The 21,063-nt window shown below is 45.0% G+C and overlaps 1 protein-coding gene across 2 annotated transcripts in view; it reads left to right on the forward strand.

Moving 5' to 3' along the window:
• Positions 1–1,189: 1,189 nt before the first annotated feature.
• The window catches only part of bach2b (BTB and CNC homology 1, basic leucine zipper transcription factor 2b), a 51,289-nt gene continuing 31,415 nt past the window's right edge, over positions 1,190–21,063 (forward strand). The window contains exons 1-2 of one of the 2 annotated variants that reach the window (XM_053843766.1): positions 1,191–1,495; positions 8,878–8,950. In XM_053843766.1, the coding sequence (XP_053699741.1) occupies positions 8,912–8,950 (39 nt within the window). In that variant the 5' untranslated portion in view covers positions 1,191–1,495; positions 8,878–8,911. Of the gene's footprint in view, positions 1,496–8,877; positions 8,951–21,063 lie in introns of both variants that reach the window. The other variant, XM_053843767.1, reaches the window with a different exon arrangement.

Consider the following 21,063-nt stretch of genomic DNA (forward strand, 5'->3'; position numbering starts at 1 on the left):
GCCTAAGGACCCCCCGAAAAACGTAACACATGACAGCTCTCCTTAAATTCAGCACTTTTTTGGCATTTAGCTTCTTATTTTAAATCCTCTCCGCTCTCCACCGTGACACATTGGACTTTGAAATTACAACTCATGCGTATCCGAAAGATGTCACGTGCCACGTGTCGCACGGAAATCTACTCACATCATCAGAGGTTTTAGAAGTAATCTGACTTCACACCTCAAAAACACTCACTGGATTAACTCCAAAGGAAAGTCGGCGCCAAGATGAAGGCTGTTTAAAGAAAACTGGAATTGATATATAGTATAAATGAGGATATTTTTTTTGTCTATGTGACTAATTCAAATATATTGAAAGAGGAGTGACATTTTCCAGTTTTCTGGTAAAAAAAAAAAAAACTGAAGTAATTTCTTTGGAAAGAACCACCTATAAAATGACTAGCAATTGGGCTTCAACAGAACCAGTGCACATGGCATGCTACAGGGATTAAAAAAAAAACAAAAACGTTTGACACAATAGATATTGGGAAAAGAACACTGTCAGTCAGTTGGATAAACAGCTGGTCTTGTTCTCGAGTGAGGGAAAAGGGGAGCGTGAGATTGATAGATGGGTTGGTGCAGCAGCAGCAGTGATGCAGTCGCTGTATCGGACCGTTGTGGTGAAGAGGGAGCTGACCCCGGGGAAGACCCAGGACTCGCTGGAAAGATTGGGCTTCCTTGCTCCGAATGCTGCCTCCGCGACCCGACCCCGGATAAGCGGCAGAAGAAGGTGAAGGTGAAGGTATTATTATAGTCAAGGAGTGTTTTTTTTCTCTTAGCAAAATTACAAAGACAGAAATGCATTTAATAATAATCAGTAGCCATCATTTGTTCTTGTCATTGCATATATTATCTTTTGTACGTTTTATTTTTTTATTTATATTTTCAAATTCTTCACTTTGTTTCTTTTAGTGATGTTTCTTTATTGCGACTCTACCTGCGTTTTGGACAGTGTTCAAATGAATCAGTTAAAAAAAAAAGAAAAAAAAAAAACCTTGTGTCATGTTTTACTGAGATCCCGGTGAAGGGCGGGGTGAATAGCCACTAGTGCGATTCTCCAAACCCCTCTGCGCATGATCTCATGCGTGCGCGCGCGCTTCCCGCCAGCAGCCACGCAAAGAGACGCCGCTGCGCCGATGTTGTGAATGAGCAGATTGAGTGACGTCAGCGGCCGAATGTCAACAATGTAGCAGCGAATAGTGGGCGGTCCAGTCGAGTGGAACAAACAACGGAGACGGAGCTGCACGCCGCACACACACACACTCACGCGCGCGCGCTAAGACTCGCCCACGCACCCACGTACACACACGGAGCGTAGAATCCCAGACGCGTTGTTTTTCTGTCAAAGAGTGGAGAGAAGAAGTGAGGCCGGAAGCGACTGAACGAGTCACCATGTGAGAGAACTTATGTCGGAATCGGACAAAAGGACTGTGGAGATACTCGCGGAAAGTGAAAGGTGAGCACGCGGTTCCTGCTTGTTTTGCTCCGTGTTTGTGCGCGGCTTCTCACTATCCGTCTGCACGAGTTGCAAACCCAACAGTCCGCGCCGTCGAGCCCTTTTCTTTAAAGTCACGGTCGCGACCAACGCTCAAAGTGTTTTGGGCGTGATCGTGGCTTCTGGAGTAAAAACACAACTCTGGACCACATCCTGTTGTGCGCTCCTCGCTCCGCGGAGGAGCCCCGCGCGGCTCCTTATTGGGAAATATCAGCTATTAGGTCCAAAATGCAAGGTCATGAATCGCCCTCGGATTTTGCCTTGTTGACGTAGTAGTAGTAGTAAAGCGCGCACCTCCTCACCACTCTTTGTCTCTGCCTTGTAATGTCATGATGCGCTGGCTTTATTGTGACGGTCTCGTTCTATGTGTGTGAATTCAATGCTTTCCCCCAAAATGTCTCGAGAGTCCGCGGCACCCCTCGGCGCGCTCCTGCATTGTCATGTGAGTGGCTGTTGCAGAGCCTGAGTCAGTCCCTGTCACTCTTTTTTTTTTTTTTCTGCAGGAGTCACCGAATTGTACAGTGAGCTGCGACTGAATTAGGGAACTTGTTTGTTCGCCCCGGTGTTTCTGTCCACGCTCTGACAAGCAAAGATCGCACCTTTTAAGCGCCGCAGATACTGGAATAAAAAAACCGACTCCGCGTTTGGAGGTTTCCAGTATACTGATACGGATAATGTGATTCGGCGTCCATTCGCCACGTGTTTGAGCGCGGCTCGGATGGTGATGCTCCACTTTGACATCAACCGCAGCCTCTTTGTCTGCTGATGGTGCACAGCGACATGGCAGTGGAGGGGAGGAGAGTATGGGGGTTCGCAGCATCCCCCCCTCCACCCCTCGCAACCCTTTTTTTATCCGCGACCACTTCAGAGAAAACCCGCACATCATTTCTTTTATATCACCAGGCGTTGATCTCATCGTAAAATACCTTATTATCTGTCGGACAAAACCATACACGTGCGCGGCGCCAGTGCGCATGCGCAGATTTGTCTCCAGCCTTTTGTTCTGTACTGTACACCCCCACAACCCCTTTCTCTATCCCCCCCCGTGCATGTCAGTGTGTCGGGGTTGGGGTCTCCCCACTTTTCATCCGCACACCGCCCGAGTTTAGATTCCATCCCTGCTTCTGTTTACGTCATAGTTCATCACCCCAGTGTTAATATTAATGTTGTATCGGCGCGCGCTCTTTGTCCTTCCGTGAGCAGAAACATGTGATGTGTTGCAAGTGAAATGATGTCATGATCAGGACGTGATGATGTCATGTGTTTTGTGCCCTCATGGTCTCTCATCCTCCAGTTGACAGGAGTTACATCATCAGTGAAGTCGTATTTCATTGTGATTTGAGATCAACAATGATCTTCATCATGACAAAAGAACCGACAGCAGCCAATTGTGTTGATGGGTTGCATCCATGTTGCATCACTGTTTTTGTTGTCCGATTCTTTCCTCATCCCCAATGACACATTCCTGAATATTTTGTCCAGTAAATCTATTTCTGATAGCTTTCTAGGGATCACTGTCGGCTTCATATGACAGTCACAAATATTCAAGTATATCCACCTCTGTTGTGTGCCAAGATGATGAAGATGACTTCATGATTCCGTCACATTTCCGTGTAAAAATAAATCCAGAATCAAGTTCATGTGGAACAAAGACTGTAAACCTCTAGATGATTCCTCTCTGGTTGTGCAACAGCGGAGCCTGTTTCCATGACGACGGCTTCTTCTCTGTACGGCGACATCATTCGGACAAACCAAATGCAGAAGTGCTTCAAGTTAGAACTCGTGTTTGCATCACAATAAAGTAGAAATGAACGCTGTAAAATGTAGTATATATTTCCATAATGAAATAGATGTATTACGTGTTATGGTTAGAGTGAACCTCAATTATTAATTATTTTACCAAGAAAAGTGCCGTTTCTTGTTAAAAAAAATATGTCAATGTCAATAACATGAGTTTTATCCTGGAAGTAATGCTGATATTCAATCGAAACAACACCAAAATATCGTCTAAAATCATATATCAGCCAGCTGAGGTCACAGTGGATGCTAGGATGCATAAGTAATAATAATAATTGATGCTTGCTTGTGATAATAACTGTAGAAATATAGATTTATATTTCTATATTTATTAACAACTATCATTGAAACCATACAGACACACGCTAACAGTTGGTTCACCATTGAAAACACGAGTGAAACATGATAAAAAATGCGATTATTGACAAGCCATTTTTCAAAATATGATCTGAAAATATAAGCAGTCAAAAGATTCTGGACTTGTCTAACCCCTCTCCCTGAAATCGTCCTGGGAACTTCAGTGTGAAGATGGAGTGGATCCCACTTTAATGAGCACCGTTGGGATTCAAACCCTTGTGGTCCGACAGCATCCCATAATAGGACCTTGATGCATGTCAAGACCGGTGCATCAGGGGATCCTCGGGATGACAAAAAAACTGTGGGCTACAGTTTTGATCTCTGTGTGTTGAACACGTGTTATAATCTGAGCTGGGATCAGCCCATGTGACCGTGAGTGAGGACTGAACTTACTTACCTTTTACTTACCTAAGTTTTTATCAGTGTAAAAAAACGTAAACGTTCCATTGTAGGGTTGAGAGTTGACCCAACCTTCAGGCAGTAGCACTCACCTCAGTTACGCAGGTTCAACTCCCTTCAGTTCAGTTTCATTTCTATTTTTTAGTACATTTTATATCACATTAAAAAACTTTATTTAAAACAAATTTTTTATGTGTGTCATGGCACCTTATCACGTCCCGTTTCCAACACTGCTTTTTCAAGCTCCCTCTAAAATTAGCCGCCGTTTGTCGCAGTAATGGTTTCTAGCAAAATCACTTTACATATGCGATATATCTGGCTGCATAAAGGAGGTTTTGAAATGTCAATTATGGTGAGAGGCAGCTATGTGGTTGATACCACAGGGAAACTTTCCCGTTCTGTATGACTCATTCTGTCTAATGCACATTTTTAGACACAAGACAAAGACCTGACAGAAGATAAGGCTCGGTAGAACAGCACGATATTATAACGTTGACATACTCCTGTTGAAATCTTGTAATAAACTCAGCCTTTTGAAATGTGGCGGACTCTACAGTCGCTGTATCAGAGTGCGATGAAAGAAATGTACGTCAGCACACAAGTATGTGTACCTGGGTCTCTGCCAGTGTGAGGTGTAGCAGCAGCAGCAGCAGCACATATTCACACACACGGCGGTTTGCACTTGTGTGTTTTGATCTCTTTTCCTCCCCCATCGTGTCAGAAGTGCTCGGCCTCCGCTGGTCAAGCAGCGAAGTGCTGCAGTGTTGTGTCTGTCTGGAAGAAATCAGGTGGTGTGGCTCTGCAGAGGCAGTGGCTCATCACTCGGTTCCAGTGTTGACACACTTGCCAAGTAGCTTTCACAGTCCTGCCGCCACGGGCGCATTCCTGATTCTTCTGTTTTGGGTTTGTGTCTGTGGTTGTTGCCGGTGACAAATTGCCAAAACATGTAACTCATATTGTTGTTGCGTCATTCTCCGGCTGCCCTTCAGCCTCCAGGTACGTCGTTCAACACGTGTGCCGGCAGGAAGTCGTCCTAGTCTCAGTTCTCATAATCGACGTTTTTCCTGACTTTGCTGACTATGACGTTTTTCAACATCTCTTCTTTGGTAGCCCACTGGGATGCCCCATTTTTCACACCCAGCTGGGGTCAGCAGGCTGTTTTTTTTTGGGTTCACACATCAGATTTTTGAGCAAAACTAACTTCGTTCCTTGACAGAGAAAGTGAAAGCCCCCTAGGGGCGTTGTGTCAGAGCTGCCGCTGATACCCACGGCTCCGAAGATGGTCTCAGACCTGCCCAAAAAACCTCTCCAGCTGCTCTCGAAATGTCGTTTTAAGTTGTTGATATTGGTCTTGACATGGTTACTGCTTAAGCTAGGCACACCTGCCGTGGTGTGAGTACGTGCCAGAAGCTCAGCGAAGCGGATCACGACTTTAAAAATCTCCAACACAATGTCGCAAAGTTGTGTCTACATTTCAGTTCTATTTTTCACCTGGTATGTGGGCTCTTGAATAATGCTTGGTTATTTTTCCATGTGAAGGAAGTAGACCGTGGATACAGACAAAGACTGTGTTCGTCTCTAACCTCCCATGACGTGTGTTTTTCCGCCTGAAGTGACTGACACTTGGGTTTTCTCTCTTGCTGTCTCATCCTATGGGAGCAGAGTGACTTAAGAGCCTCATCAAGTACTTTCCTTCCCCTTGGTTACAGTAATAGTGGCGTTATCTCTGCGTAGAACTCGAGCCGACTCTCCTGATTCACGGTACTTTCAGTAAACACTGTGTGGTCCCCTGAGACCCCCCCCCTCCCCACTGCCACCATATGATAGCATGCACCTTATCAAATTAGAACACTTTGCTGTCTGAACCTCTTGGTGTGAACAGCGTCTCTGGGGTTCAGTGGCTTGTTGTGTCTCTGTAGGAGAATTGTGTCATCACGGCTCTGGTTATCTGCGTGTCAGTCCGGCTGCTGAGTCACAAAGTTCTTGCTGACCCGCGCTCACAGAACAAACACTTCTTTTCTCCGCCTTTCTGTTTCCTACACTCAGAAAGATTTTCAATGGGAAAAATAATAATAATTCGATGGAAATAGTGGAGACTACATGAGATGTGAGTAACATTCAGTCGCACTCGGTAAAAAAAACAGACCTTTTACTTTAAAATCTGTAACTACAAGTCATTCCTTTCAGTGGCCAAGCTTCACATGAAGTTCGGCACGGAACCGATTACCCCCAACAGTTGTTAAAATCTGAGACATTTACCACCTGCTATCTGCTTAAACAAGCTACTACACTGATAAATTGTATTCATAATGAGTATATTATAAAGTGTGTGTAAATACTTTGGGTGTAATTTATGGTACAGTTCAGCCTGATGCTGACTTTCTTTTGTTTTTTCCAGTTATTATCACCAACAAAGCGAAAAGAAATCCAACAAAATACTCTTCAGATTAAAAGGACATCAAGAAGTTTTGTAAACAATTGTGCGCACCACTTAGATCCCTGTCAATCTAGAGTACAGGCAGGAAGTCGGTCAATCAAAAGCAAAGTAGATCCAATACATTTTCAAACATGAGTTCGAGACTTTGTATCATGCTTTACTCTGAAGTGCCACCATGACTGCGCCGCAGGGAACAAGCCATTAGATGAAAGCTGCTCTCTCGATGCGTTGGCTTGTCCGTCTGTTTTCAAAATAATTTCAAAAGTTATGGATGGATTTGAATGAAATGGGAAATGGGACAACGAACAGATGATTCCTTTTAGGGAGCCATCCGGATCACCATCTTCAGCAAGTATTTAAAAAAAAAGATTTGTTATTGGCGGAGGTTTGCACTCTCTGTGTGCTTTCGAATATCATGCAATCGTGACCTGCGGGGGTCACTGTGTGTGGAAACCAGGGGTCTCAATCGAGTTCATACAAAGAGATGTTGGAGGTCTTAAGCTGAGTTCATAACAATGACTTGTTTACGGTTTGAGCAGTGTTGCTATTATTCTCGAGACAATCCTGGTTCCGCCGCTCCACCTCAGGCCACCACTTCTGTTCCTTGTCATCGTATTTCTGTGAATAGCAAAGCGAATAAAGGGTTAAATAGAGGAGCGCTTGTTATTGTTGTAAGTCGTGTTACAGTTATTGAGTCAGTCGAGTGTGAAACAGTCTGCGGTTTTGCTACAAGGTGCAGCTCGAAGGGAGTAGGGGGGAGCATCCTGTAAGACAGCGCAGGTGGCAAGGAGGGTTGGCGTGTAGGTGGGAGGGCAGGGGTGCGATGGTTGTGGGCGTGAATGTGCCCACTTCCTCTCCCGACGCCATTAAGTTCACAACCAGATCAGCAGGATTCCGTGCCAGCGACATCTTGCCACATCCCAGCGGGGGGTCTGAGGTGCCTTTTCTGTTTTTGCCCAGACGATACATGCAAGTTTTAATGTATATTTGTAATAGACACACTTCATCTATTATATCTGACACACGTGTATAAGATCAGGCGTTTATTTTGTATTATTCTCACTCATGTGCAATATAAAATGATAAATTGAAAAAATGAAAATGAAAAAAAGCTCTTTGCCCAACCAGAGTCACTGTCAACAGGGAACCAGCTCTCTGCTGCTCCTCAGGATCAGCGCCGCTGTGTTGACGGACCAGTGTGTCTGTGTAGTGACATGCTTGTCTAATGTTCACACCCGACTTGAGACATCACACCTGTAACTTGGACGTCAGACTCGTGACTCTCAAGGCCGTGATTAATGTAAATCATGCCAATGAAAGGACCGAGGAAAAGAGTGAAGAAAGGAAGTAAAGAAGACAGAATAAATACAATGTAGTATCAAAGAAGGAGGTTGTGTTTTCCAAATGGAACTATTCCATCCATGTGTTTGTGTGCAAGTCAAGACTCCATAAATAAATATGAACGGCATTTTTAAAGATATTTTACTATTCATTCGAGGCCTGAAAATATCTTTATTAAAGTATTTTTTGTCATTTTTTTTCATCCTAGTTTCATCTAAAAAATGCACACCTTATTTATTGTTTACTACTTCATTTTTAGTCGTTCCGTTTTTCTCAACTTCATTTTTATTATTGCTCCTGTTTTGTTTGTTTCTTTTTTTTTGCCCACTGTGCAGCACTTTGTTGTCAAAGCGTGTTGTCTTTAACTGTAACATAAATAAAGGTGACGTGGTCTGTTGAAACTGTTGACAAAACTGACGTCTAACATGCGCTATTTTGGTTTTAAAAATTACCCTCTTCTGTGTGGAGTGTTATAAAGGTAGCTAACTGATAGCTTTGCTCACTTGGATTCAACCATGACTAAGCAATGCTGGGGTTGAAATATATTTTGGAGGTGAAACATAGAAAATACAGCAGCTACAAAAATGTTGTATTAGAAATGGACACGACACGGTTTTGCACTTGTTTTACTTAGTTGATGTGTAAACTACTGAATAATCTGGGTCTTGTCATGCCTAAAAAATGGGATCCACCGCTCAAATTTTCGGGGCACCGGGAGCCACCTGACCCTCTGTCCTTGGTCCTCTTTGTACACACGATGAGGAAAAGAGACATATTCAGACTGAAACAATCTTAATAATCCAAATGTATATTTCACATAAAGCATAAAATCTGCGTGAGTAATGTTTTGGCTGACTTTCCGACCATCTGCTTGTATTTCAGGGTCCATTGGAAGCGCTATGTCATGTTTTGCTGTAACTTCTTTGCCTGTTTTGTGTTGTATAAAATGTCATTTCCACTCCTAAACGCACCTGTCGACCACCTCACTGACATGCATCTCTCTCACTCGTAGTGATGTAGTCAGTGCGACGGGCTGCTCGGGATAAATGATCACTAACCACAATCAAGAAATGAAGCACAAGTCTGTAAGTAAAACCGCTTCTCCTCTTGTTGTCGAACCAGCATGATTTTGTGTTGACAGGAAGATGCTGATGCTTTTCCTGTCGTGGTTTGTCATGTGAAGACGAAACACTATTGATATTCAATATTTTCGGAGAAGCTGTATTTTTCAGTTTCCACAAAACGGCATGACGGCGACTGCTATCGCTGTTCAGAGAATTTTCCGACACCGATGTGTTTTTGGCTCAGAAATACATAACAAATTACAGGAAGCAGACACAATCCAGTACTTCCTTCATGGGAGTGATCAGGTTGTGTGATTGTGGTCATGAAAGTGAAGTGGACAGTAGCAGCACGCAGGTTTACAGTCACGACTCTTATCCCTTGTTCCTTCATGATGATAAATAAAACACAATTGGGTCTTTGTCCTGGTGCTGTTCGTCTCATGGTCTGAGTCGAAGGCCTGGTGAAAGTAGTTGTTGCCGTAGGAGGAGATGCTTGCTGAGTTCCAGTCCCACCACGTGGGCCCTGGAATCCGTGTGTCACACCCAGCAGATACATAAATACAGTCGATGTTAATAAGGAAAGTACAGTGGAAGCTGGTTTTATCTTTTTAGAATCATGTTGAGATGAGTTGATGAGTGTGTTGTGTCTTGTCGATGTTCTATTTTGTGCGTTGTTCTGTTTGTTGGTATACGCTCACACAAATATTTGTTTGTTGCTCTATGTTCAACTTGACATAACGCAGTAAACTGTACTGTTGTTTTTGTTTTTTTGTGTCAGTTGCTTTTAAGAAGTTTGAACCAAACACAACACCCAAAAACGTAGCGATACTGGTGTGATACGGATACTGATACGGATCGTGACGTTTATGTTTCAGGCTACAGTTTAGTGAGATGCAGCTTAAGGTCCGCTCTACTTTTGGCACCACGCTTTCCCTTTGCGCTCTTCACTAAGTGAGGTCGACAAAGCAGCAGTAATCCAAATGTAAAATTCACACCGTCATGTCTGGAAGCTGAAGTGTCTTTGCTTGTTGCCCGGGTTTGTGTGAGGCCATCTAAAGTATCCACTGTACATCTGCTTCCCATGATACACCCCCCACCCCTCATCTTCAACCCGGCGACGGTGCTGAAAGAGCCCATTGTTCCTGTCACTCTGAGGCATGTAGCATGCACTTCTGACATGGAGCCCGGGAAAGTATCCCCATTCTAGCCGAGGAATGTATCTGGATAAATCAGATGTGTGGAGGGAAACGGAGCGCTTGCTTTTGGCTCTTGAAGCTATAAAGAATGCTAAACGATCAAGTGAGATTTTCACATAAGACGTGTGCTTCCTGGAACCTAAATCCTGGCTATACTTGAGGCAGGTTCCAGTTGTGTCTCGTGATGTTTGTATATATGGAGAAACCTATGCATTACTTCGCCCTGTTTTCACTGACGGAAGGGTGTGAGACTTACCCTTCCGTCAGGTATGTAAAACGCTGGTTACATTTCCTTCATAATTTTAGCTGCTGTTCAAGAAACACTCGCGTGATTCACCACAGTGAGGAAGTGAAGCAACCTCCAAATATTTTCATTAATAATTAGCCAGTCACTTAGGCCCAGTAGTGAGCACTGCAAGGAGGTCATGATATTTTTGAGCCATCAAAGTCAGTTCAGTTCAACATGGAAACATGACATTACAAATGCATTTATAATTACATTCTAGCAGCACACTGGAACTGTAGTTAGTACTTAAGTCTCGTGGCTTCCTAAGGATGAGTGGCATAAGTGATTCAATGAAAGTCGAGATAGAAAAGCTGCACACCACAAGCAGGGGGAAAACATCCTGGATGTTTCCGACATGACGTAATGTTTTGATGGACCAGTCTAGTAAGGCATTTGCGGCGACGTAAAATCAAAAGGCGATAGCCTCAGCCCCCCTTCCGAAACAAAGGTAGACGTCTTTGTACTCGCAGGCCGATCTTTTACGCCTCACTTAGCACGCGGCTCTTTGAATCCCAAAAATGGGACCTTCTTGGCTCTGCGTGAGAATGTCGGACCGGGTCTGTTCTCAAGTTGCAGGCCATATAAAACGCTTAAAGAAAGAAGACTTCCTGATCCAGTTTCCATTCCAGGATCCTTTTTTCCCCCCTCTGCTTTTCAGAAAACCTCTGCTAAGTTGCAGTCATTCACCTCAGGAGTCGGAATCATGAATCGCCTGGCTTTTTCCGTCAGCAGAAGTAATAAAACCCGGGTCGGTCCGTCAGCGCCACGGCTATTTTTAACTCTGCTGTATCACATATCACCTCTCACCATTTTGTTCTTTTGTTTGTGGAAGATAGGGATATTTCGGGACACTCTCGGGTAGCCTGGGAGACAAGGTCAGGTCAAACCGCTCCCGACAACTGATCTTGGTTCTGTTATTCCTGTGGGAGGCCAAGACTGCTGCTAACCTGTTGCAGGTGTTGGAACTGAACTGCTCTCATTCATTAGGCTGGCCTTCCTACGCTGCTTTCTCAGCATCTGATGGGGTCCAGATGGAGGCCTGGAACACCCGAGCAGACCTCGGATGCGGATCATGTGTGGCACATAGTAAAGGAAATGTTTGAAGGAGCCTCACAAGCAGCTCATGGAAACACAGGGAGCAGAAGTTGGAGAATTATCACTTAATCTTTAAGTAAACTCTGACTCATTAGTGGAGCATTGTGCCTCAGATCAATGGCCGTTCCCATGGCCTCATTGGCTGCACGGCATGTTTCCTGGAATTGCGAAAAAAAGAGTTGTTGTCATCGATTCTATATATCTCTGTTTTTTTTTTTTCTTATACTGGTGTATTCATTAAAGGCTGATGTCAGATTATGCCTATTAACAACGTAACTTCCGATCGAATGACTACTTGTTTTCCCCGATAAACATACCGGAAGGGGAAACGGCAGCGTTCCCATTTGCAAAACGGCACTTGTTTGGCCAAGTCAGTGCATCGGAAACCCCTGTGTGACCCTTCGGGAATTTCCTCGTTGCACTTTTTCAGAGGTTTACACATTACCGTACTTTCTAGACTATAAGCAGCTGCTTTTATCTCGCGATCTCAACCCCGCAGCTTACGCAACCACGAGGCTAATATATGGATTTTTACAGGCCAAAGAGCATCATGCTGGCAAAATATTGAAATCACAGGTGTTTTATTGACCTTAAAGCTCTCAAAATGCACTGTCTTCACCCACGTGTCTGCAGCTCCGCCCACGGTGCCGATCTGCGGAAGGACCAGAGATGAAGCAGCAGCTGAGACCGGCTGTGGTGTCGGAACTGTGGACACGTGGACGAAAATAGTGCATTTGGGCACTTTAATGTAAATAGTGAAGAGTTCATGATTCAACTTCAGAACATTGCCCAGTTTGATTCATGAGTCTGGATGGATGCTGGACCCCATTTTCAAAACGAGTTCAGAAGTGATCCTCATGTGTTTTTTAGCCGGGTGCACCTCTGACCTTGCAGACAGCGCCACCACTGCACCTGCAAGGTCTATTTTCCTTCTTAAATTTAGTGGCTAATATTCCGATGCCCTCTACAATCCGGAATTTGCGGTACATTTTGGAATTCATATTTTCCTGTTGAACATTGAAGCTTGAATGCAGTTGCTGTATCTTTATGGGGTCAAAGCATAGGCATTTATTGGAGGTAGTCTAGTGAATGTTGAACTTACTCCTGAGCCTTTGCATCTCTTACAGGGCACATTAAAGGACTTGGTGGGCCAGACTTGGCTCTCGGCTGCAGGTTTGACATGTGAATAGACACTGTATTCGCTCTAGGTGAAAATATACTAAACTCTTTGACACAAAAAAATGAAAAAAAGATATATAGCATAAGCTTATATCAAAGAACCAGCTATGGACTATTATTGTTCTTGCTCTTCAGTTTGCAGTCTGACAGTCCCTTCAATGAAGTTGTGGACGTCAAGAATGACTGCTGTGAGGCTTAAGAAAGTGAAGCTGCTTTAGTATCGCATTACATAAAATATCCGTGGAATCTAGTGCTTCATCCCCTGAGGTTCAAATCCAGCTCATCAGTGAGTTTGTGTGTCCTCCCTCCCTGCACATTGGTTTCACTCCAGCCTTCATGGTGTGAATGTGTGTGGTTGCACGTCCAGCTCTATAATGACCAGGCTCTTCAGTCGGAGAATGCGCTCAGGGCGTTGAGAGTGGGGCAGGAATTCCCACTAGCTTGGCTCACTTTCCCTTGTTGACCCGCCCTCCACACATGGAAAATGGGGAATTTTGGTGTGGGCTGCCGCACATGCCGTCTCATACACACCACTGTTGTTAAAGCACTCGGATCAGTTTGACTTGCTGTTAATGTTTCCCGGTGATGTCACTGCAGTCGTCGAGTTTCGTTGAGTCACATAAGATGATGTACACAGATAGAGCAGAGGTCAGAGCGGCAGGGAGAGGGAGCGGGGGCTGAAACTTGCCAGCAGACTGTCCAGCTAGCCTTGTATAAGGTAATGTCTTGAGAGAATGTTGGGGTGGGACATGTGCAGAGATTTATTTTAATACACCGATGGTCTTGCCAGTTGGGGGAGGATCGACATCCCGATCCTGCCAGCTCATCCCAGGAACACTGTCGCACTGTCACCCAAACACCAGACAGGGTTTTTTAAGTGGACAAACCTCCAGCAGGCAAAAACACAAAAAGAGGCAAGTTTGTTTCTGACCTTTTCCTCTGCATGATCCGCCTGGCTTGCGTCGCACTCGTCACCTCCCAGCTTGTTCATGTCTGCCCTGCAGACGTCTGGATTTGGCAACACGCTTCGGTATTTAGTGGAGCAGTGATACTGTAGTCAGCAGAATGCTGCCCAGGACATTATCTTTCTTGACATGCAAACAAACAAGCTTCTATGTTTCAGAGGTTTTTCTTTTCATCGCACTGCAAAAGTGTCTAAATATAGCTGCTGAAAGGGCCGCTGTCAGAGGATCATTTATTTGTCTTCCATCATGTTAAATATCTTTATTCTCTGGAGTCGATGTGTAAATGCACCCTGGAAATGTTGCAGCAGACTGAGGGTAACTATTGGACGGAGCTCAGAACATAATTGACTGATAAGGGAATACTAAAAAAGGGATGGTGTCCCAAAAAATAGCAAGCTGTTGTCACTACATTTCCCAGTGTGACCAGCTATAGAAATGTGAATGGTAAACACAGCAGGTGAGAGTTGTTGCTGTGATGAAGCAGCAGGATTACAGGCCGCACTCGAGCTGATGGACCTCCTCTCTTTAGAGGACGTCCAGAGGCTTCATAATTTTTATGGCCAATAAAAGAAGCAGTGATGTGCCCATTGCACATAAATAAGAAAAACCCTTTTTTCTATAATATTGTCAAGCTCAAGCTCTGTTGCACAGTCCTCTGATCCACTATGCAACAGGAGAGTTTATGAATGAGTTGTAAAGAGTTATTGAGAATCCACTATGGCCTGTGGTTTAATGCTTTGTTGAGCTGCAGTTTAAGGGAGACTCCCTCGGATGATAAGTCCAACGGTGAATCATGACTTTTATCAGTTTAGTCTTCCTCTCATGCGATGCGACGGAGAAGGCAGAAGATGTTTCTGCAAAAATCTGGCTACTTTTGAGAGGAGAAGTTCATGCTAGGATGCCTGAGATGGAGGGTAAGCATTCTACTGTAGCTCGGGAAAATTCACTAAGCCTTGTGCATCCCATCCCAAGCCTAGTTCTGGTCAAGGTTTCTGCCTGGGATATCAAAAGATGTTTGCCTCCCGAAAAACAGGTTGAGGAGGGTGACGTTCAGCTGAGACTAAGCCATTCTTTGGAGATTTCCAGCCACGGTGTGAGACCATACCAAAAAAATGTTCCATGATAAATCATGCATCTGATAGGAACCTTGTAGGACTAAGACTCGTACTACTGAGGGAGTGGTCCTGGACCGTGGTGGGAAAGTCAGCGATATGAGATGCCTTTTCTTTTCTCCAGAAGTTGGGTCATTGTTTATTTCTCGACTGCAGCTCTAGAGCTCTAACCTGTCTCCATGGCAACCATTATGTGGGGCAATTGGTGGCTTAGGACTTTGGAAATCTCCTTGGAATACATTAGTAGTGCAAAAAGCACTCAAGCCCCCTCCCCGACCGTCACCTTCAACCTCTCATTGTCTGTGGGTGAGTTTCCTCCTCAGGACTTAGGGCCCTGGAATGTTCTCAGCGGGGCAGAGCTTTGAAAGTTTGAAATGTCAAAACTGCTCCGGCAGATACATCAATATGGGGGAGGTTTTCGCAGCAGCACTACAGAAATATTATGTGGGGAGGTGGGAGGTCTGAAGTGGAGGTGTTCAGCAAGCAAACAGGAAGTCCAAGATGCAGACAAGCAGCAGGTCACTGGGGCAGAAAGATCCCAGTCGTATGGTCTGGATCACAAGTTAGTTGCAGTTCTGTCGTTCCTGGTATGGATTGGGATAAGGGTGCGTTCTTTGGGAAGTTTACTCGGATTACCAGCCAGTTGGAGACCACGAGGCTCACTTCTGATAGAGATTAAAATCCACACTGGTAGCTCTGGCACCACCAGCATAAGATACTCACCTATAGACCCACGAGAGCTTTCCCTTTCATTTTGATGCCACTACAGCATTAAACATATTATTTGCCATATGCATGTTCTGATAAGACCAAATCATGACCAGCTTATTTAGAGTAAATCTACTGAAACGGCTATTTCAGGACACACACACATTTGTCAAGCCAGTGTGTGTGTTTGTAGCCGTACCCTTTGACATGGCTTCTTCCCATTTTGAGAGTTATTACATTTTTGCCCTTCAGTCTGGTTCCCTGCGGAATTTTTTTCGACCAATATTATGCATGAAGTGCTCAGCAGTCCTGCGGCCCGTCGGCAGGGAACCCTCAAAGGCATTCCGAGTCATTTCGATCTGGTGTTATGGTCTGATGCGGCACATTTTTAATGGGCAGGAAAACAAGCGTCCTAAAGATCTGCTCACCCATCTGGCTGAGGATATTAGCAAAAGCCGTTGCAGATGGCGGCGGGGGCCAGATTTTGCTTCAGGACTAAATTCATCCACGATTCACCCCCGTTTTTGATTGAAAATGTGTGAACGTCTTTTCACCGGCAGCGTGTGAGGTTTCTGCTGGGATTGGCTCATTTACGGCGGCAAACTGTTTGACTGTGGCCCTGAGGATGTTGTTGTTAGAGGAGGACGGGGGGGGGGGGGGGGGGGGGGGGGGAGGGATAGGGAGCAGACTGAGGCCTCTTCATCTGCAGCAAACACTAAAGAATAAATGAGGCACACACACACTCTGGCTCTCCTGGCTGCAGAGTCTGGAAATGTTGACACACAGAGGAGAGAACAGCCCCAGAAACCCCAGGAATCCCCCGAGAAGGCATTGGGCAGGGAGGGAGGAGGGGGGTTGAGGTGGAGCCTTGGAATGCACTCGGAGGAGTCAGTCACTTATTTACTAGTTGAACTCATTGAACCCTCCATGAGTCAGCCACTTCCACCCCACCACATCTCCCTCCCGCTTCTGCACTGTTTGGTCCTTCAACCGACCCGTTCACCCTCCCTTCCCAACTCAGACACTCATTGGCCGCTGGTCTCCCCCGCCGCTGGCCTTGCTCACCCCGTGGCTGGCAACTCATGATGAGTAATAAAACAAATGTCATGATGGGGCGCCAGTGAACATCCAGATCCTCATCTGACCAGGCGACCCTTGCCCTCGCAAGAACACTTCAAACCCCTTATTAAAGTAGTGACCTTTTCTAGAAGCACTTTTTGTCCGACTGTGATGATAGCTCCAATTTTTCCGCCTTCTTACTGAGGTGTTTCATCCAAGTGTATCGCCACTATTGTGCAGGTGAAAAGGTAATTCGACACCTTGGCTTGTTCACTCATGGCTGAAGAAATTGAAGTGAACCTGTGTTTATATTTTGGCTTGAAAAAATGCTTTGCTAAAACCCTTTAACAGCAACAAGATTCAATAGAGCGGCTTATCAGTAACTCACATCAGAATGAAGAAGTCATCTACTTTTCCATCATGCCAAAGGTCACAATCTTACACAAAGATTACACTGCATGGATGGCCGCTATCTGAATATGACAATTATTATTGCATGGTTGTAGGATTTTAGATGAATGCCCTTACAAACTATGACTTATAAAGACACACAGTTCCTGTTTTGGCAGCAATGTGGGAATGCTAGGTTGTTATTGTTGGGGTTTGGATTGATATTTTCAGCAAGTGGTTGCGTCCATATGGAGCACGGAGAGGAGCCGCCTCTCCCCAAAGATGCCATCTTGTTGGCCTTTTGTTTGGACTCCACACAACTGCGTTGAAAGTAGGTCACAGGCGGACGGAGGTGAAGTATGAGGCAGCAGTTTGTTAGCGCCGCGTCTCCAGGAAGCGCGCTGAAAACTTTCAAGTTCCTGTTTTCAGATCTGTGTCTTCCAGCGGGTCGCGCTAGCCTCCCTGTTCACCTTAACCTGCTGAGGACCAACCGTTCAGCCCTCCTCTGACCTCTTCCACCCCCGAATTCTTCGAAACATTTCTGCCATGACGTGTCGGTTGCTGACCTTGATACAGTGTTGAAAGTCATGCCGGTGCACATGCTGCAGACCCCGCAGGCTGATCATTAACCAGGTGTGTGTTTGCCGTGACAAGGCTACCAGGTGTTTATTTTCAATGACTCCAATGTGGGATGGTTTATTCCTTCCAGCTCTTCTGAGGCTCAAATTTGTTTTTCCATTCTCAAATAAAGCAGTTGTATGCCTCTGTCCCCGGGCTTCCCTCTGAATGTGCACTTACACGCACACATATTTTTAGCTCAGAGAGACACTGTGACCACCAGACATCACAGAACCAATTATCCTTCTACTACACCTTGCTTGGTGTGAAACTGTAGATCGAGCGAGCCTCAGTTAGCAACAGCATGATGATGTCAGAGGCGAGGAAATGCAACACGAGCAGGCCGATGGCTGGGAGGAGTCAGGCTCACACACTCACCGTGGTAAACAGATGCGCTGATGAATGAACTGAGACTCATTTTTATGCTTATGTTTTCATTAAATTAGTTGCTTTCCACTCAAAAACCGATGGATGGATTGGACCGACAGAGTCTTGTATCACCATCTGGATCCACGAATCTAAAGAATTTCTCTCTCCCCCAAACTTCAGTAGATAACACTGCGGTGCGTGTTGTGATAGCAAGCTCTGTAACACTAGTCCCACCTGGTGTCCGACTGGGCGCATTGCCATCAACGATATTTCAAAAGTTCAAAAGTTGTCAGACTAAATAGTTCAAATGAATATTGCAAGGGAATACTGGGTTATATATTATATATTCATGTTTTACGCAGCTTTCAAGCAAAAATGCTGCTCCTTATTTAGGTTAACCAAATGGCTCCATATGTCACTTGGGTTCACTGTAATACTAGACAAATGCATTAAAAACACAAAAAAAGACCAAGACTCATCTGCTCAGTTTTATTTGCACTGTATATTAGGAACTGAAAAAAAAAAATCCAGTTATTTTTACAGTTTTCGTCATAACTTGATGTGTGAGTCAGATGATCCTCTCACTTTTTTTATCATATCTGAGTCATTTCTCTGTAACTATGTGGCGATATTTATCTATTATTCTAACTGCCTCTTCATTAGAACCAGAAAGCCATTGTAGCTCAGGGCAACGTAGCTCGTGTGCTCCTCACGGCAGTGTAGTGTGAGTCGCTGTGACACAGCCCAGCTCAATACTCAGCATTGACCCACCATACATTACTGAGAATTAACTCACTGAGCTTCTCTTTGTGAAGTCAGATCTTGTGATCAGGCTTGTGAATTTGCCTATTTAATATGGAAGCCCATTGCTACGTGGCTTTTTTATTTTACTTTTTCAAGCCTGGCGTGCTTCAGCACATGGTTGTTGTCATGCGTGTTGCATATTGCCACCAGTGAAATTGGAATGAGACATTCAACCCCCCTTCAATCCTGCAGGTGAAAGCCCCTCCATCACACAGAAGCAGCGGAGATGATAGTTTTCGCTTTGAAGTGACACTGGCTCCTCTCAGCTTATAGCTTCTGCACTTGGCGGCGAACAATGCGCCATTCTTTAATCTGCAGAGCCAATTAATGTGTGGCGGCGACTGGAATTTCAAAGCTATAGAAGAAGCCATGACAGCGCCTTTCAATTCAAACGTTCCTGAAGTGGAAAAGTGAAGGAAGCTGGTGGTCTGCAGACACAGCCTCGTCCCTTCAGGCCACCATCACGCCACTGTTTTTCACTCATTTGTTGTGAGAGACGATTCTGCAGCTTTCGTCTGGAACATTTTCTGAGTCATCGCCTGCTTCCTTCGCGCTATGACTCAGAGAGTTGAAGCGGAGTGCGTTCCCGTGTGTGTCTCGGAACAAAGCTCTGGGTTTTATTAACGCGGTGGAATGTATCGGGATCACAGCGTCAACATGAGTCACTTGATAAAGACCATGAGGTAACCCAGCAGTATTTACAATCCTGTAAGCGCTGCTCACGTCTGTGCTTCTTTTCTCACCAGCACCCGCCAACGTGTGGCCGCAAATACTCGATCACACGTCCGTATTTCTTCATCCTTCATTCATAAGCAACTCAAATATCACGTACGGAAACCTGACACCCGACATGTGACACTACTTAGCCATACCAGTTGAGCTGCGCCTGAATTATTAAGTGGATGAGGGATCGATTTAAAAATATTAAGATGTATTTTCTCTAATTCTGGGTGTGAGGCGTAAATGTCACGATGCAGCTTTAGCGAAATTCGTAGTAAACAGAGGAGTTTTCTGTCAGCACCTAGGAGGTCTCACATGGCTGCACTAGAGTGTGTGTGGCCTGTGCTGCTCTATTTCTGTGGGAATGAGGAAGTGAAAGGGTCCAAACGCCCCCCCCCTCCACCTCCTCTAGTGTGTCTGTGTGTGCGCATGAATGGGAGGGGATGCATGTCCTGCGGCAACCCCGGCTCAGGGCGAGCTGTTTACGAGTCTCCTCTGAAGCCCTTTCACTGTATGGCCCCACCCTCCCTCCTTCCCACCCCCCCAGCTCCTAACCCATCACCTTGCCCGGGGAGAGTTTGTTATGACGAGCCGGAGCAACTGTTTGAAATCAGATTACAGCGGGGATGTGAAAGAGTTCAGAATAAATCGCTTCAACGCTCACATGGTCGCGTCAGCCGTTAGGAGTGTGCGAAGGTCATTGGAGGTGGGTCCTTCAGGTCCATGTTCTGACCACTCCTTTGATCAGTCTTGAAAGTTGCTGGAAGGTTTTTGACCTCGACCTGTCTGTGCCTCCTGAACAATCGCCTCATCATTTCTCTCCATATCTAACCGTTCCCTGCATCCATTTACTGCAGACATCAGGTTTTTTTTTCCAAGTGGAAAGCAACAGTGGAATTGAGAGCAGCGACACCTCAGCAGCATTATCGCATGGCTGCTGTTCTATTGAGCCCCATGAGTCGATGTCCTTTACATTAGCGCGTATTGAGCAGCGAGCCAGGCTGTGTATAGCGAAGTAGGACATTGGCAGCATGAATGAGGCAGCTATAGGTTTGATACTTCACTTCAGACACATGGAACATAAATCACCAGCTGTCACGCCATTAAGTCCCTTTCCCTGTCGCTGCACACACGTCTCCCATGGAGAGTTCAACCCTATCCTGCTGACAATGTCAAGCCTCATGAAGGTTATTCATATTCCAAATGTCTGCTGTCCTCTAAAGGAAGTTGCTTTTGAATTGTTTTTTTTTTATGCTTAGACATCAGGAGTTTAAAAATAGATCTCACTTCTTTAGCCCAGAAATACCGTCCAAGATGCATCCACTTTCCGTGCCTCTTAAAAACATTGCAGTTGCTGCCTTCTACACTGAAAACTGAAAACAACCGTACTAATGCCAGGAGTGTAGTGGTGCTGTCATGCTCTCTCAAAGGGAATAATCGAAATTGAAATTCCATAAGTTCAATTATTTTATTATGGCTTGTGAAAATAAATGCTATATTAAACGTGTGTTTTGCAACTGGCTACTCTGTCGAATGTGTGCTTTTCACACGAGCGTGTATTTATAATGATGGCTTGCTGCTCATTGACAGTGACAGAATAACTCAAGATTATATGTTAATATTAACAGTAAGA

The sequence above is a fragment of the Synchiropus splendidus genome, chromosome 15, assembly GCF_027744825.2.
Source record: "Synchiropus splendidus isolate RoL2022-P1 chromosome 15, RoL_Sspl_1.0, whole genome shotgun sequence".
In the NCBI taxonomy this organism is placed as follows: Eukaryota; Metazoa; Chordata; class Actinopteri; order Syngnathiformes; family Callionymidae; genus Synchiropus; species Synchiropus splendidus.